The 18739-nt window shown below is 42.2% G+C and overlaps 1 protein-coding gene across 1 annotated transcript in view; it reads left to right on the forward strand.

Annotated features, from left to right (window-relative positions):
• The window catches only part of enpp6 (ectonucleotide pyrophosphatase/phosphodiesterase 6), a gene marked incomplete at its 5' end in the record, with an annotated part of 41359 nt that extends 31019 nt beyond the window's left edge, over positions 1-10340 (forward strand). The window contains 7 exons of the mRNA XM_083980319.1: positions 726-905; positions 4131-4242; positions 5872-6013; positions 6116-6295; positions 7293-7430; positions 9136-9259; positions 9876-10340. Coding sequence (XP_083836445.1) covers positions 726-905; positions 4131-4242; positions 5872-6013; positions 6116-6295; positions 7293-7430; positions 9136-9259; positions 9876-10090 — 1091 coding nt within the window. The 3' untranslated portion in view covers positions 10091-10340. The remainder of the gene's footprint in view (positions 1-725; positions 906-4130; positions 4243-5871; positions 6014-6115; positions 6296-7292; positions 7431-9135; positions 9260-9875) is intronic.
• Between the last annotated feature and the right edge of the window lie 8399 nt (positions 10341-18739).

The following is an 18739-nucleotide window of genomic DNA, read 5'->3' on the forward strand; positions in this document are numbered from 1 at the left end:
GGACTGAGTCTAGTCCTGATGGACTGAGTCTAGTCCTGATGGACTGAGTCTGGTCCTGATGGACTGAGTCTGGTCCTGATGGACTGAGTCTGGTCCTGATGGACTGAGTCTGGTCCTGATGGACTCAGACAGTCCAACATGATCTAAGCCAAACCCGAACCTTTAAAAAGTGCTCCTTTGTAATAAAGTGAGACGGATGAGGATGTTTTGGTTTTCTGGAATTGAAAATATGTCATGGAGGAAAAAACCTCACAACTTATCAGCTGTTTTCACTGGTTGGTTGCTGTGTGTGTGTGTGTGTGTGCGTGCGTGCGTGCGTGTGTGGCAGTGCCCTATGGTTCTAAGCCCTACAACAACAGGCTGTCCTGACCAATGGGCTGTGAGCTCTGCAGCCTGCCTCCTCATGATGTGCTGATGTGTGTGTTTTTTATGGAGCTTCTTTTGAAAGGATGACTGGCTAGAGATACACACACGCACACACACACACACACACACACACACACACACACTCATCCAGCCTGCTTGATGCTGACTCTGTTTTGCTTTCAAATGATTTTGTGTAAAATCTTTGGTGTGTCAGTCTGTGGCTCTGAGCGTCTTTACAAACTGAAACAACATAAAACTGAATATTTCCTATTTTCCTAAAACTACAGTGTGTCATTAAGCTTGCTCTCTCAGACTTAGTGCTAACTGTTGTTGTGATGTTGTGTGTGGGTTTGTTCCAGGCCGTCACTGTGACAGCCACCAGATGACTGGGAACTTCATGTGGGACGAAGACTCGAAGAAGGAGTTCCTGATCGGGCTGAATGCCGACAGCCGGCTGCCTCTGTGGTGGAACGGGTCCGAGCCGTTGTGGGTCACGCTGCAGAAGCTGGGGAAGAAGGTTTACATGTACTACTGGCCTGGTGAGCACGGCTGTCACATTTATTTAGCACAATTTAAAACAGTGCAAGGAGGGAACGAAGCCTAGGAGGCACATGTTGGTCTGACTGCTGCTGCTCTTCATCCACTGATTTTACATCTTGCTTTCTTTTTCGTGGCCGGTAGCTACGTCTCCTGACCACAGCTGCTGGTTCCTGTTCTGTCTCCAGCTACAGTCAGCAGGCTGGCTGTTTAAAGGGATATTTCAACATTTTGGCAAATTCGACTATTGCCATGATCCCTATAGAGTGCGGAAGCAGGAAGTAACGGCCCCATGGGTCCTCAAAGGCCCAATCCCAAACTAGTCCCTACTCACTACCACTTCACTACCGAGTGTCACTCCAAATGGAGTTCCACTCCCAGCTGCGGAGGGCACTCCTGACTAAGGGGGAGGGTATAAACATAAAGCCAAACAAGTGAGACGCCCTCGCTACCTTACCGGAAACAGGAAGGAACCGTTATCATGGAGACGCGTTGCCTGTGCTGCAGCTGTCATGCCGTTTACCAGTTTAAACTCAAGACAATTCAAAGTGCTTTATATAAATGAAGAACAGACATGAGGACAGAGGGTAGAAGCAAAACAGTGCAATATGAAGGACAAAATATTTACATAGGAATTGGAATGGGTTAACTCAAGAATAACATAATAGCCTAACATAAAACCTAAAATCAGCCTCCCTATACCCACAGCATTACGCTTAAAAAAAAGAAAAGAAAAAGAATCTGAATTTAAACTCAATTTGTCTGACTAACATTTATTTCATCTAATGCATAGATCTATGCTTTTGATGTGATATGCAGCCTGCTGGTGCCTGGCTCTATACAGCAGCCTGCATCAGCAGCCTGCATCAGCGTGACAGCTCAGCCTTCAATTTCTAAATCCCTCAGTTTATTTTTTACACATTAGTGACCAAGCTCATCATTCATTAGTTCATCTTCATCCTCACGTACTGTTCTCCTCACTGCGCTGTCAGACCTGCAGCTCTGTCACTGTTGCGCTGTAGCGCTTCACTCCCCCCCCCCACCCCTCGCTCCGTGTCCGAGCCCGTTCGGGACCGGAGACGGAGCAGAGACTCAGGTCCGATTGTCTCTCTCTAAAGCAGAGGATGAGGTCAGCTTCACTCCAGTCAGTCTTCACATGCAAACAGTCCACAAAGTTGAAAGAGTTTCTGATCGTTGTCAGTTTGTTCCAGGGGACTGAGTTTTTTTTTTTTTTTTTTTTTACCCAGCTTGTATTTAGGGCCGGCCTTTATTTGTCTGTGTAAACAATTGAATACTGGCTATTATTTGAGAGAATCTTTAATCATTGATAAGTGTGCGTCTCTCCCCCAACTCTCCCAACAAAAATCCCCCCTCCCTCTCAGAAAATAGCCGAGTTCCGACGTCCACGGATAAAGTGTGTGTTTGATCTAAAATACTTGGAACAAGTAGACGGAACTACACTTGAATGACGTTTCCTCCATTGTCCGGACGTAATTTCTGCTGCAACCACCAGCGAGCCTGCACCGGTGCAGACTCGCTATTTAAGGGCTTGACAAGCCACTTCCACTCAGTGGGAATTGGTTTGGGACGGCCCTTAATATGGCGGATCTCCGTGTGAACGCGCAAACAGAGGGGTAGTGGATAGGGTTAGGGGATAGGGGCTGGTTTGGGATTGGGCCAATGTCTCCATGTAAGTGAACAGGAGTCAAAGTTTTATCTCGTGATCCGTTTGAATTGTGCTATGACAAAAAAATCTGTCCTCTACCTGTTTAAAACATCACGTTTCATGCCGAGAAATCAGCAGTTTATCGTAAAACAGCAACAGAAGAATGTATTTAGTGTGAAGACGCTCTACGGACTACAGATCTGGTGTCCCACAAAAAATACGTCACCAGCTGACACGGGAAAGGGCGCCATGTGGTGACGTCACCTACGCGACTTGTAGTCTTTCTGGTTACGGACTCTTCTGAATTTTATTCTACAATAGTTTTACAACAAACTGCTGATTTCTCTTCATGAAACGTGATGTTTTAAACAGGTAGAGGACATATTTTTTTCTCATGGCACAATTCAATCGGATCACGAAATAAAACTTTGACTCCCGTTCATTTACATGGAGCCTTTCTCCGAGTTGAGGACCCATGCGGCCGTTACTTCCTGCTTCCGCTTCGGCACTCTATGGTCATAGCAGTAGGTTCATTACCTTTAAGTGTTGGTGCAAGCTGTTTTTAGATCGGCGGGGCAGAGATGTGAGCTGCTCAGTACTTTCTCATTTCCTTCATCAAACTAAATACACAATCCAACAACTCCAAAACACTCTGGTGGACAAGTTGTGACCTGCACATTCACCACGCTATGAAATAATGACGTATAGTTATGTAACATTACGACACATGAGGCAAATACTTAGAACTACTTATGCTTTTGAAATCACTCTGCCCAGCAGCCGTGTCTGGGTATGATTTCCAGTTGTAGTTCATAGCGTGATGAATGTACAGGTCACAACTTGTCCACCAGAGCATTTTGCAGTTTAGATTGTGTATTTGATGAGTTTGATGGGGGAAATGTGAAAGTACTGAGCAGCTCACGTCTCTGCCCCGCTGATCTAAAAACAGCTTGCACCGACAATTCAAGGTAATGAACCTACTGGTAAGACTATAGGGATTATGGTGATAGGCGAATTTGCCAAAATGTTGAACTACTGTATCCCTTAAAAAGTGAACAGTGGGCTGTCCACTGACTATACTGCTTGTCTGTGAAAAGGTGGTGGGGTTATGGAGCTGATGTAGCTGACAGAGGGCAGCTGACTAATTTGAAATATTACTGCACTGTATCTTTAGGATAAGGTTAAAATGTCTTTTTTATTCCTATAAAACATTGGAGCACTGAAATGCTTCCTGTAGAGAGTGATGAAACGGTGACTAAGCACATTTTTATATACACCAAAAATGACTAATGGAAAAATCTGAAAGTCTGGAAAAACTCACATTACACGGACACACAACATGATTTGCTCACATAAGGAAAGTTTCAGTCAATTTTAAAAAAGGAATATTTTTCATAAAATCTTGGTACCGGGGGATCAGCTTCAGGACCGAGTTGTGACACGGAGGCACATGTTGGAAAATGAAAATGGAAAAGCTTCCAAAGAACCTGTCTCTAAATAATGCAGTAAGTTTACATCCCTGTTTATGCGTGTGTGTGTGTGTGTGTGTGTGTGTCCTCAGGCTGTGAGGTAGAGATTCTGGGTGTCCGTCCATCTTTCTGCGAAGTATACGCCAGCAGCCCATCAGAGAAGAACCTCACAGACGCGATAGAGAACGCTCTCAATGTCCTGAGGTAACAACACAGCCAGCGTGACCTGCAGCCCTCAGGTGTTTCTCCTGTCAGAGCAGTAGAGCAGAGAGAAGCAGCTTTTAGAGCCAGAGTGACTGTCATGAGAATAAAAATGAAGACCTGAGCCGGATCAATGAACGGTTCACAAACGCCCCATGTTAGCAAGCCACGGTGAAGCTACAACTTCCTTGTTCTTTTCTAGAATTAGAAATTCATTAAAACCCAACTCAACTCATATGTTCAGTAGTTTTTTGGTTCACATCATTGTTGTATACTATTTATTTTGTTATCAGCCCTTAGCAAACACTATTTCCCATCAGACTTAGATCACTTGCTAAATTTCAGTAGAGTGTTTGTTCCTGTTCTGTCAGTCAGTACGTTTACATGCAGAGCTTAATCCAGCTATGCCCAAAACTCTATTTTGGCGTCTAATCGGACTTCTGTCCTTGTCTCAATTAACATGCAACTGAGAAAATGGAATAACTGACGGGTCCGCCCCCTCATGCAGCGCCACCCGTTGTTTCAGCGGGCTAAAAAACTGAATATAAACAACGTAGTAAGCTTAATAATAAATTCTCAACTGCAGTTCCCGACCAGACGCGCCAGTCTGGGCCGGATTCACGCTGAGAATAGGATACGGGCTTCCTTTTTTCCTCTCTCTATCTCTTTCTCTTCTCGCTGGTTGCGCTGTGTGAAATGCATTGACTCGGCGCTGATGTTGGGTTTTTTTCTTTACTTTGCCGGGTTCGGGCGGCTTCTCTGCTCCACTTGGTGCCGTCTCTACTGTTGTGGAGCATGCACACGTGCATTGTCCAGTTATACTCCGACTAAAGGTCTTTGCACACTGAGTCCGTTTTTTTCGCATGCGTTTTTCGTATCCGTCATCCGACAAAAAACATTACGTAGAGGCTCCTTGCACACTGAGTCCGTTCCGTTTTATTCGCATGCGTTTTTATTTTGTGTTCCAAATTTCGGAGAGGGAGATAAAAATTGTCACGCAGTGATGTGGTTCTCTCACTTGTTGAGAAATGAAAGAGAAAAATTAAAATATTGTGTCCATCCTGAGAGGAGCCAATAGCGGGGATCTGCCTGCTTATTATCATGATCACTTCAACAGTTTATTTTATTATTGTGTCAGTGGTCCAGTTTGATAGATATTGATTATTAAACCTGTTCCGAAAACTTTAATGACGGACAAAAGTTTGGGACTCAGTGTGTAAACATGATCGACACAACATGAGGTCGAATTTATTTTTTGACGTGCGGCAATTTCGGATGACGGAGAAAATCGAATTCCAATCGCATTATCTGGGTGTCTTAAAGGGATAGTAGCATTTTTTTTAAGTGGGGTTGTATGATCTACAAATAGCCCCTAAGTACTTTAATTGCAGTAGAAGACTCTCTGCACTCCTCCCGTTAGCAACGCCACCCCGTTTCTTTGGGTCCATTCACAACAATGTATGTTGTAAATCTCTGGACAGGGCTATGGGCTGGCTACTTTGAAATCACTGCCCAACAAATTGTGCAAAACATATTGGAATGTATTTAACAATGAAATTGCAGTAATGAAAGTACCGGTATTCATAAATTGTTCTAATGGTGGTGTGTGTGTGTCTGTGTGTGTATGTACAGCAAAAGCCAAGCAGACATGGCAGCCATATATTATGAGAAAGTGGATGTGGAGGGCCATCACTTTGGTCCGGATTCTCAACAGGTCAGAACAGCTGTGCAGCAGCTGGATGGAGCCTTGCAGATACTCAACAGGAAAGTCAAAGTGAGTGTGTCATTATGTTGTTATGTTGTTATTACAGCTCCACTTCCTCTGTCATGCACGGTGTGTTTATCTGTTTCTGGTTTGGTCTGTTTGGCCTTGCAGGAGAAGAACCTGGTGGACAAGCTGAACATCGTGCTGTTTTCAGACCACGGTATGACCAAGATCCACTGGATGGAGAAGGTGATAGAGCTGGACAAGTTCATCAACATGTCAGACATCCTCAAGATGATGGACAGGGGACCGGTGGTTAATTTGTGGACCAAAGACAGCAGCTCCCAGAAGGTGAGACCAGGACCAGCATCTTTCTATTAGTCATCATACCTTATTCATGGAGATATTCATATTGTGCTTAGATATACCAATATTTTAGCTGTTTTTTTTATTATTATTATTTAACAAAAATAAATTAAGATAAAATACATGAGCAGGTAAACATACACAGAACGATGTTGAATGTCCCAAAGAAGAAAGCCAGGACGGAGGTCATCTTCTTGAAGTCGTTAAAGGGGGGTTACGGCTTGAAATAAATTGTCCTGGGGTTATTTTAATGGAGAGATTCATGGTATAACCTCTCAGAGACTTTAAAGGGATAGGTCAACATTTTGGCAAATTGGCCCATTGCCATAATCCCTATTGTCGTGAGCTGCTCAGAGCTACGCTACAGTGGCTCATGGGATTTCTTGGTTTCCCTCATCAAACTCATCAAATACACAACCCAACAACTCCAAAACGCTCTGGTGGACAAGTTGTGACCAGCGTTGTCACCACGCTATGAGATAATAACACAACATTACCAGACAGAGTTGTTTTAGAGGGAAATTGATACAAAACCGCTGATGCGCGTTGCCTTCAGGGACAGTTTTTCAGCAAGCAGTCTCTGTATTTCCCTTCTTCAGGAGTGTGTGATTACATCACGTTCACTACTCATTAGTTTCTGAATTAGCTATTTGTAAAGCAGAATTGAAGCACTTTTGTTTGTAAGAGAGAAAAAAGTATTTAACAACTACATTTTTGATTTTGTCAAACCTTTATTTGAGTCACATGTGCGGTGATTTCTGTAATGCAACTAGTCTCAGATCTTTTTGGAGGAACTATGCATCTGACAAGCTTTGACATGTGAAGATGCAGGTGTCTTATTAACCAGCAGTAGTTCTGTAAAGCTGTTATGTGTGTGTGTGTGTGTGTGTGTGTGTGTGTGTGTGTGTGTGTGTGTGTGTGTGTGTGTGTGTGTGTGTGTGTGTGTGTGTGTGTGTGTGTGTGTGTGTGTGTGTTATTCCAGGTGTATGATGCACTGTCGCGGGTCCCTAACATGCGTGTGTATAAGAAACAGGAGATCCCAGAGCGCTTCCATTATAAAGGAGGGAGGTTCGTCTCCCACCTGACGCTGGTCGCTGAGCCGGGCTGGTTTATCACCGAGGTAACGCATCACAGGTCACTTCTATTGTCACATTGACCAGGACAAGTGTGTTTCTCTTCATGCTTGTCTTACATAGAACAGCTCAACTTGAAGTCAACACAGAGATGAGGGTTAGATGAAGGTAAACAACAGGGGAGCTGAAAACCCTGCAGTAGGGTGATGTGATTTAAAATCATCATTTGTTTTCGCTGCAAACTTCACCCTCCTGTTGTATTGTCCTTCTGGGTCAAATTGACCCAATCTGTTCCTTTCCTCCATTTTTCCTTCTTTCCTTCCTTTCACCCTTCCTTCCACAATCCTTTTTCTTTTCCTTCGTTCGTTCCTTCCCTTTGTTCTTACTTCTTCTTCCTTCCTCTTTTGATCCAATTGACCTGATCTGTTCCCTCCCTCCATCTTTCTTTCCATCCTTTTCCCCTTCCTTCTTTCCTCCCTTCTTTCCCCCTTTGTCCTTCCTTCCTTCTTCCTTACTTGAACAAATCTGTTCCCTCCCTCCATCTTTCTTTCCTTCCTTCTTTCCACAATCCATTTTCCCTCCCTCCCTCCCTTCCCTCCTTTTTCACCTAATCGGTTCCCTCCCTCCTTCTATATTTCCTTCCTTTTTCCCTTCGTCCTTCCTTGACCCAGGAGGACAACAGGAGGGTTAAGGATCATTATGGAGCTGGTTTTAGCTTCATGTATGTCATGCATGCGGGTGATGTGATACATATTTATGCCAGGGTTTTCTGCGTGTAGGTGGCCTTAAACAACAGATTCACTGATGTGGGATCACCATCATCATAAACAGCTAAACTACCACATAACACACAACAGCAGTTCTATCTAACTGCAGACATCAACTCCTCCCTCACCTGCTCCTCTTCAATCTAGACCCATCACATCCAGAAATAAGACAGGATCTCTTGTTGCCACACTTATAGGATTTATAGGTTGTTTTTTTTTATCAAAACTGCTCATAGCTTCCAGTGCCACTGATCGCCAAGTAGTAGGACAGTGAGTAAGAAGCAGTATCTCTTAATTATGGATGTGACTAATGCAGAAAATAAAAAACAAGTATTATCTTTGCTAATGATTTCTCCAGGCTGCAGATTTCATTCATACATTCAACACAATTTTCAGAGCTCAGACATACACTGTGATCATGACAGTACTGCATACGTTGTTTATCTTTTGTTGTTAAAGGGATAGTTCACACAAAATTCAAATTTCACTCATTTTCTACTCACCCTCGACATACTAAGGGTTGGGAGAAGTTTCAGAGTCCTCCGTGCCTTTTTGGAGTTACAGGGGGCTCGGTGCAGCACTGCATGTCCATATGACGGTAGTAAACGGGGCTCACTTATCTTTGGAGGTATTTGGATGTTTTTTGGTGTGTCTTTTTGGACATAGTGCTCGTATGTAATGTCCGCCTTGTATTGAAGCCCCAACATGAGAAATTGTCCTGAAAAAAGTTAAATAAGTCTATATTTTAAGCTTGTTTGTAGCGGAAGCTCCCAGTGTCTCAGTTCACTGCTCTGCCGGTGTCAGTGCACATCTCGCGCGATTTGCCCCCCTGTAACTCCAAAAAGGCACGGAGGACTCTGAAACTTCTCCCAACCCTTAGTCGACATGAGGGTGAGTAGAAAATGAGTGAAATTTGAATTTTGGGTGAACTATCCCTTTAAAAAGTGTGTGTTTATGTGTGTGTGTGTTTGTGCGTCCACTCCAGAACAAGTCGAATCTCCCGTTCTGGCAGAATGGCTCTGGGCCGGCCTCAGGTTGGCAGAACGGCTGGCATGGTTACGACAACGAGTTCCTCGACATGAGAGGCTTTTTCTTGGCAACGGGACCTGGTAACACACGCATCATATCTTTAAAGGAGACATACCATGCCCCTTTTCCACAAATTAAAATAGTTCCCAGGTGTCTTAAAGACATGTCTGTGAAACATCACAGCTCTTTTCATCCTCTCTAAACAGCCCTGTTCACAACGGCTGCTTTCAGTGTCTGTCCCTTTAAATGCAAATGAACCACTGCTTGCCCCGCCCCTTCTACTGGTAGAGGAGGGATTATGCAAATTAGAAAACTAGTTACATCATTGAAAGACAACTGAGGGAACAGCTTGTAATACCACATGGATTTCAACCTAGGGAGCCTGAAAATTACTGATTTTATTGTCAATTCTCACATTTTGGGGCCAGAAGGCAAAAGCCTTCAAAAAGTGACATTTCCATAATGTGTCCCCTTTAAAGTGCATTCTGGGTAATTTATTGACACCTTTAATCTGTCAAGCAAGTAACAGATTTGTTTGACAGCATCCCTCAGCGGCCATGCTCTTCTCCTGTCTGCCACGGTCTCTACTGAGCCAGTGAGCTGCTGGTGAAATGTTTGTGGAAAAGTGAAATATAGTGAATCATAACATCAGGATATCGTAACATCTGATCCTTGTTTTTACTCCACTTCATCCAGACTTCAAGCGAAATCTCCGGGCAGCTCCAATCCGATCAGTGGACATCTATAACGTGATGTGCCGGACGCTGGGAGTGACACCTTTGCCCAATAATGGCTCCTGGTCTCGGGTGGAATACCTCCTGAACAGCTCTGCTGGTCCCCCGCCCCAGTCCACAGCCTTCTGGACCAGCTGCATGGGGTTGTTAGGAATACTGCTGGCACAATGGGACTAACACATGGACCGGTTTAGTGTTTGTGGCATCTGAGAGTAGAGAGAATTGATCCTGTAGAGGGACTTAGACCATGTAGGGGTGAATGAATCTGTGAGGAGGGAAAATAAACGACACTTTCTCTGTTCCTCCTTCGTGTCCGATCAGAAGTTTGAGACCTCTGAGATTTTGAGTAAATGGAATAAATGCACGTCTGTGAAATCTAACCAACTGTTTAATTCCATATTTGCCTGTGAATGTCTACTTGATGAGTTCAGTTCAACTGAGTTTTATTTGTACGGTGCTAAATCATAACAAACATCATCTTAAAGGACAATTCCGGGCAAATTCAACTCGGGGTGTATTTTCCTATCATTTTAGGTATAAAAGAAGGAATCTGAAGATTTTCAGTTTAATTGCTCCTGTTTTGCGCTAGTTGCATCTGTCCCCGCATCGCCACGGCAGCAATGAATGGGAGCGGATTGAAGTTCTGCTGCTTAGGCTGTTTACATCCCTCAAAGCCACAGACAGCGTCAGATGGCGACTCAAACATGCACCCAGAAGTTTGTTTACTTCAAGCAAGCCGATGCTTTGTAAAACTAAATCTAATTCAAAGTCTCCCAGAGTCTCGTGAGACCCAAGTTGCCGCTCGGTGTGTTCAGGTGCAGTCGGAGCTCCCGTTTGTGTCATAAACACAGGAATATCAACTCTTGACTTGCTTCAAGTGTACATTTTTTCCCACAGACAGCGTCAGGTGGCTACTCAAACATGTGCCGAGAAGTTTTTTTTACTTGAAGCAAGTCAAGAGTTGATATTCCTGTGTTTATGACACAAACGGGAGCTTCCCACTGCACATGAACACACCGAGCGCATCAACTTGGGTCTCGCGCGAGACTTTGAATTAGATCTAGTTTTACAAACATGTCGGCTTGCTTGAAGTAAATACATTTCTTGTGCATGTTTGAGTCTCCATCTGATGCTGTCTGTGGAAAAAAAATGCGGCTTTGAGGGATGTAAACAGCCTAAGCAGTAGAACTTGCATCCACTCCCATTCATCGCTGCCGTGGCGATGCGGGGACAGACACAACTAGCGCAAAACAGGAGCAATTAAACTGAAAATCTTCAGATTCCTTCTTTTAGACCTAAAATGTTAGGAAAATACAGCCCCAAGTTGAATTTGCCCAGAATTGTCCTTTAAGGCACTTTACAGGTTAAGGTCAAGACCTTACATGATTACCATTCATTGTCACAATAAAACATGAAGTTATATACACAACGGAGCAGCAGGACTCATGCTGTATTGTACCTTCACATATTTCCAGCTTCCATTAAAACCCTTCTTGGAAACCATACAGAACAATTATATCAATCAATCATTACTATTCTCTGGTTTTGTGTATGTATCATGAATGAATGAATTATTTTGGATATCACAGCAAAGCCTTTTGAAATTTAATACAATAAAGGAGGCTGATTCTGCCTTATTTCCATGTGGGAATTTGCATAACAGGGAATGGTATAAGCTATACTTTATTTTTAATTAGTAAAGCACAATCATGTGTAGGAGATGTTTTTAAGCTTCTTTCTTCCAGACACTTTTCTTCTTTTTTATACTCAGGCTCTGTTAGATTGTAAAAATGTTGTAGGGGGAAATGGTTTTAAATCTGATCCTGTTTTGATTTGATGTTGAATTCAACTCATGTCTCTGTGTCTGATAAGTCACTGTAATGTCCTATGGTTTGTGAAAGGTGATGTTAGAATAAATGTGCTTTGATTCTGAATCTGTTACCTTTGATTCCATTTTAGTCTTTTTAACTAGAATGTATTTGTCACAGTACTAGGTTTTACCAAGTATCAACTCCAGAGCTGAAAAATTAAAGTCAATACTCAAGTGTCAAAAACTGCAGGTTCTCCAATGACCACTGGAGTGTGATATTGTAGAGAAGCAACTTTACACACTCACACCTGTGGGTGTCACCAATCCTGAGAACACGGAGACACGCTTTTTTTGTGCAATGAAGGATTCATTTTCAAATCTTTCATTTTAGTTGTCGAGGTATTTAAAGCAACACAATGTAAGATTTCGTACTCTGGATGAGAAGGGCAACTGTCTGCTTCCTGTGTCGTAAATAGGACTGTATGCTGTATGAGCATCCCTGGAGAAGCACAGTAGCCTACGTTAATTTGTTAATGAAATGAAATGAAAAAAGGACCAGGCACTGTGTTTCTTCGCCCCAACCTCATCTTCCTATGATCCCTTTCATCATCCCATCTGACATCACCTTCCACAGACAGGTCAGCTGGGAATTTCATGTCCTATCATTTACCTCTTGACTCCAAAGTCTGTTCTATCTAATCCAACTTGAGGGTATGAAACCAGCTCGGACGGAACCACACTAAGGCAGAACCCTCGCATTTTCTCATGATCATACACATAATATATACTCTCTCGAAAATGTCTATTTCTATTGGATAGCTCTATTGATTTGTTCAGCTATAGCCTATCCAGTTCGAATCAAACAGTAAGACATTTAGCAAATAGCCTACTTAATTCTTGTAATATTTGGCTTCGGTTCATTTAATTGCTGAATAGTTAGGCTATGGACACCGAAGGGCCGACAGAGGTTTATTGTATCTTCAATGTTAAGTATAACAATGTCTGCTCACACTGTCCCACATGAAAACCTGCTCTTGTCTTGAGTGCTATATACGGCCAGATGAGATGTTGTCTAGCTGATGCGCTCACTGTCTCCGATGGAAAAAAAAAATGTTTTAAATAAAAAAAAAGACAGAAAAAACTTAAAAGAAAGAAATTCATATTTTAAAGAAGCTGCCGTTGGTGAAGAATCTAATGACAATTATTATTGAATTATAGCCTATCCACGATGTGTGGTGAAACAGTAGCTGTCTTTCATAGAGGTAATAAATCCTCCAGGAGCGACAGAACACCCAACAGCTCTTCAACAGCTTTAAATAAGTTCTTCCTTGTCCACGACTTCATTCACTAAAGGACACGATGTCTCTCCTTCCTTTAAAGGCAGAGGATATTACAGTAAAACAGGTTGGGAGCTGCAATTAGTAGTAGTAGTTTATTTGATGTTTTACACAAAATGATTTACAGTTGAGCATCAATCAGTCAGTCAACCTTCCATAAAACCATCATTCGTTCAACTAGTTCATAAATAGATCAAAAAGGTGTAGGCTGCAGCTATCTAGCTTATAGATGCCTACCCTTTAATTCAATATTCCATTAAATCCATTAGAGCTCTTCATGGCGTCATAGAAAGAAGCAAGTATCCAATAATTAACAAATGTAGCCAAAAAATAAAATAAATGAATAAATAATTAAACAGTATCAGAGTCATAGAAAAAAATAATTATCCAATAATTAACAAGTCTAGCCAAAAAATAAAAGAAATAAATAATTTAACAGCATTAAAGTTGCAATCAACACCCAATTAATCAATCCTGTTTATAGCTTTCTATCATACTATGTTTTCATCTATTTTTAAATTGTGTTAAGTTTTTGCATTGTTTGAGATCCTCTGACAAGCTGTTCCACAGTTTTACTCCGACCACAGAAATACACATGCTTTTTAATGTAGTATTTATTCTTGGTTGTTTTAAGTTAAAGCAGAAGTAAGTGATATTTTTGTGTTAATATAAGTCTTAAATAGTTATATCTTCCGACAGCAATCACTTACATAGAGTGTTTGGTCTGAAACACAGGTCTGTCAGTCACTCTGCTCTGCTCTGAGCTGAGGAGAAAACATTTCTCGTATCCTACAGTTTTTATCCAATGAGGAGAGAGAACGGCATGCAGGGCTGTGTGTGCAGCCAAGGGACGCCGTGAATGTGGTGACGTAGGGACGAGGACTGTTATGGTGCGTTCAAGGCAACTCGTAACTCGTGTTTTTCCGACCTGTGAAGTCATACCAGTTTGATCTGGTACGAGTTCACGGGTCGGAAGTTACGAGTGGCAGTTATAGTGACTTTCACCGGTAAAACAGGTCGGAAAAACACGAGTGGGTTGCCTGAAACGCTACAAAGTCGTAAGTTGTGACTTGAAGCTGTAATTTACGGTTTCAAAAGCCTGCCTGGAACGCAGCATTAGCCAAAACGACCGGATCGCTTACTTCTGCTTTAAGCTCTTAGCTCACATCTCCCCTCTCTTTCCTCTGACATTTTTTGAATATTATTAGGGAGTAAATCTTTCTTGGCTTTGTATATTATCTGTGCAGTTATTATCTGTTATTATTATCTGTATATTATCTGTGCAGTTTTAAAACTGTAATACTCTCCATTTGATAAACAGATTATTGGTGTGGTGGTTAACGCAGCTCCCTCCCTGTTTGACTAGTTCTGCACCTATTCAGTCGTGTCCTGGTGTGCGCTGGTCATCAGCCACCACATCAAGATGCTGCTGTCCTGGCTGGGCTCTTGTCGGGGACCGTAGAAGCTCCATGCTGTACTGGGTCTCTGTTCGTGGCCACAGCTTCAGGTATTGCTGGCTCACTAGCCACTGTATCTGTGGTTCATGTGTTGGACCTTAGAACCTCTACACACACACCTAGTGGCCCTTTGCCAAGGTTGGGAGGGTTACTTTAAAAATGTATTCCAGTACAATTACAAGTTACCTGTTAGAAAATGTAATTAGTAACTTACTCTAATTACCACAACATTAAAGTAATGTAACGGATTACATTTAGTTACTTTTGGATAACTTTAATACCAAACATGCAAATTCAGTCACGCAGCCATCACGCATCAATCCACGCAGAGGAAACAGGAAATGAAACGCACCGAGCATCCGCTAAATTTCAAAATAAAACACAATGGATAAACTCTCGATTGTAAATCATCACTTTATCAACATTAGTGACAGTCGCGGCACAAACCACGAGTTAATACACACTCAAACCGAAGCAACAATAATGTTAACTGTACTCAACAAGCTAGTATTACAAGGTTTACAACAGATATGACAGACAACCTGGGCTGTGTGTGTGTGTGTGTGTGTGTGTGTGTGTGTGTGTGTGTGTGTGTGTGTGCGCGCGCGCGCATGTGTGTGTAAAGAAGAGAGGGAGAGATAGAGAAAGTCTGTAACCTGCTAGCTGTTAGCTGTTAGCTACCGTAGCTCAGGCGTCGGTCTCCGTCAGGTAAAAGCTGCTGTTTATTCCTCAAATGAAGCTCATTACGTTGTTGAGCCTCTCCGGTAGAGTTATCCATCACTGCTGTTGAATTAGCCGCTAAACGGCTGGACGCTAAAACCGAGGGGGCGTCTGTGTTTACAATTCACGAAAGCAACGTGAACGTACGTGCCGCTCACACTCAGTAGAGTTACGCAATGAGGCAGCGTAGCCTCAGCCACACACACACCGTACGGGCAGAAGAGGCAGCAGCTCTGTCTGTGCCTCACCTCTGAAACTACAACGAGACGGCGAGTGGCTTCTACGGCCGCTCTATAGCCTGTGGTTGATTTTTAAAATGTGAAGTAATCAGCTAAGTAATCTCCGTTTTTATCAAATGTACCGGTAATCTGATTACGGGGTTTTTTTCTGTACTTGTAACGGACTACAGTTTCCCTTTTTTGGTATCCTGATTACGTAACGCCGTTACATGTAGTCCGTTACTCCCCAAGCCTGCCCTTTGCTCACAAAAATGTCCATCCTCCCTGTGCAGCCCACAGCCTCTCTGTGCTGTGCACTGATGAGACCATGGCTCTGTCTATGGTGCTGAAATGACAGACTGAAAGAGAAAGGATGTGAACGCTTTGGAATTGTTTGCATTCATTTGTCATTTGTCGAACCCTGGTCTCCTGCTTGGCAGGTGACGATGCTAACCGCTTCGCCAAGAGGTTAACAACCACTTGGCAAGTTGGTTAGCACGTCCTTTATGGGTTAGTGAGTGCACATCCATTACACTTCACCTAATACTACACAAACAATTATAATATTTCATGTCTTTACTGAACATATCCATAACACTGTCACAGTGCTGATAGAAAAGTAAGGGTTCACAAACTTGTCCTTGCCACTGGGTGGAGATGCTGAGTGTCCTTATCATTGTGTGTGTGTGGTGGTGGTGGTGGAGTGGGGGGGGGGGGGGGGGGGGGGGGTCATGTGGTTTCTGAGAAATGGAGTGATTTCAAAGTATCCATTGGGGAGGGGAGTGAAAGTGAAAGTCCAGAGCCCTGATGTATAAAAGGAGGGGCGAGGAGAGAAGGAGAGAAGAGCAGCATCCACAGTCTGCTCACTGCTCCACCGGATTCAACTGCCATAGCAACTGACTCAGCATTACTCTCATCCAGCTCTCTGACATGGAAAACTCGCAGAGAGTTTTCACTAACCCCACTTTCTGAAACAGGTCGCAGGTCAACTCCAGGTAAGAAATGAGATTATTTTTGTTTTTATTTCATTCACAGATTTACAAGATTAAAATATGAATAATAATAATAAAATAGAAATGAATATAAATAATGATCTCAAGTATCACAGAGGAAACCGTATGACAGTAAAGATTTTTTTTTATGTAGTTGGCTTTCAGATCTTATATTATATTATTATATTATTGATTGATTAGACCACCTCCTGGTGCCACTTTTATACTGTGTGTCTATAATTCTGCTTCAGTCAGGCAAAATTAAGCTCTCACTTTTCATTCAAACAAAAATCTCTTGATGCGTTTGATTCTCCAGTCTGCATTAGTTTTACTTTTTATTTATTTTGCTTTAGGAGCCTTTGCTCTGAGGTATTCTGTCGTCCTCTCAAAAACCTGTTTCCAAATCATCACCTTCACTAAGTTTGCCTCGTAAAATATTTCTGACATTGTGATGCAGTTGCTTCACCGTAGAGCTGTGTATGCCCATTTTAGTTCCTAAGGACGCACAGAACTGTACTCAACTCATCACCGCTAGAATCTAATTAGGGCTTGAGCAACAACTACTGGACTCGGAATTGCTCAATTTAATTTTAATCCTATTATTCAGCCCTTATGCTTTGTAATTGTCTGCGCAAAATTGCTCTATGTAGAAAATGACTGAACCTTTTATTGGTGAGGGACAGTGCTAATAACTATCATTGAAACACCTTTCAAAAATTCAGTGCACATATACGTATATATACAGGACTGTCTCAGAAAATTAGAATATTGTGATAAAGTCCTTTATTTTCTGTAATGCAACTAAAAACATGAAAATGTCATACATTCTGGATTCATTACACATCAACTGAAATATTGCAAGCCTTTTGTCGTTTTAATATTGCTGATTATGGCATACAGCTTAAGAAAACTAAAATATCCTATCTCAAAATATTAGAATATCATGAAAAAGTATACCTGCAGGCTATTTAACTAATCACTTGAATCGTCTAATTAACTCGAAGAATTTGGGGGAGCTTCAAAGACAGTGGACTGAAGCTGGAGTCCAGGTATCAAAAGCCACTGTTCACAGACGTGTCCGGGAAATGGGCTACAATAGCCGTATTCCCATGGTCAAGCCACTCCTGAACTCAAGACAACGGAAGAAGCGTCTGACTTGGGCTATGGAAAAGAAGCACTGGACAGTTGCAGAGTGGTCCAGAAGTTTTGTATTTCATTTGGAAGTCAAGGCGCTAGAGTCTGGAGGAAGGCTGGAGAGGAGCAAAATCCAAGTTGCTTGAAATCCAGTGTGAAGTTCCCACAGTCAGCAATGGTTTGGGGAGCCATGTCAGCTGCTGGTGTTGGTCCGCTGTGTTTCATCAAGTCCAGAGTCAATGCAGCTGTGTACCAAGAGATTTTAGAACACTACATGCTTCCTTCTGTTGAAAAGCTCTATTGAGATGATGATTTCATTTTCCAGCTTGATCTGGCACCTGCCCACAGTGCCAAAACCACCAGTAACTGGTGTACTGACCATGGCATTACTGTCCTCGATTGGCCTGCCAACTCCCCTGACCTGAACCACATAAGAGAATATGTGGGGTATTGTGAAGAAGAAGCTGAAAGACACCAGACCCAATAATGCCAATGAGCTAAAGGCCGCTATTGAAGCATCCTGGGCATCCATAACACCTCAGCAATGCCACAGGCTGATTGCCTCCATGCCACGCCGCATTGATGCAGTAATCCGTGCAAAAGGATTCCCAACCAAGTACTGAGTGCATTAATTGACATTTTCAAATGTTTGATTTTGTTTTGCTGTTATAAATCTTTTTTTTTTACTTGGTCTGAGGAAATATTCTAATTTTTTGAGATAGGATTTTTGAGTTTTCTTAAGCTGTATGCCATAATCAGCAATATTAAAATAATAAAAGGCTTGCAATATTTCAGTTGATGTGTAATGAATCCAGAATGTATGACATTTTTGTTTTTTTAATTGCATTACAGCAAATAAAGAACTTTATCACAATATTCTAATTTTCTGAGACAGTCCTGTGTGTGTGTGTATATATATATATATATATATATATATATATATATATATATATATATATATATATATATATATATATATATCCTGGTTTATACAGTATGTTCCATGTTGTGACATGTGAGATGATATCCATTACACATAGACAAATTAATCCAGTTTGGAGCTTCAGTTCCAGATGAAGAAATGTAACCAGCAATATAGGACATGGGGAGCTCTTAAACCCTGTTGTCTTGTCTTCACCTCCTTTGTTTTGTTAAAGT

This window comes from Trachurus trachurus, assembly GCF_905171665.1.
Source record: "Trachurus trachurus genome assembly, chromosome: 10".
In the NCBI taxonomy this organism is placed as follows: Eukaryota; Metazoa; Chordata; class Actinopteri; order Carangiformes; family Carangidae; genus Trachurus; species Trachurus trachurus.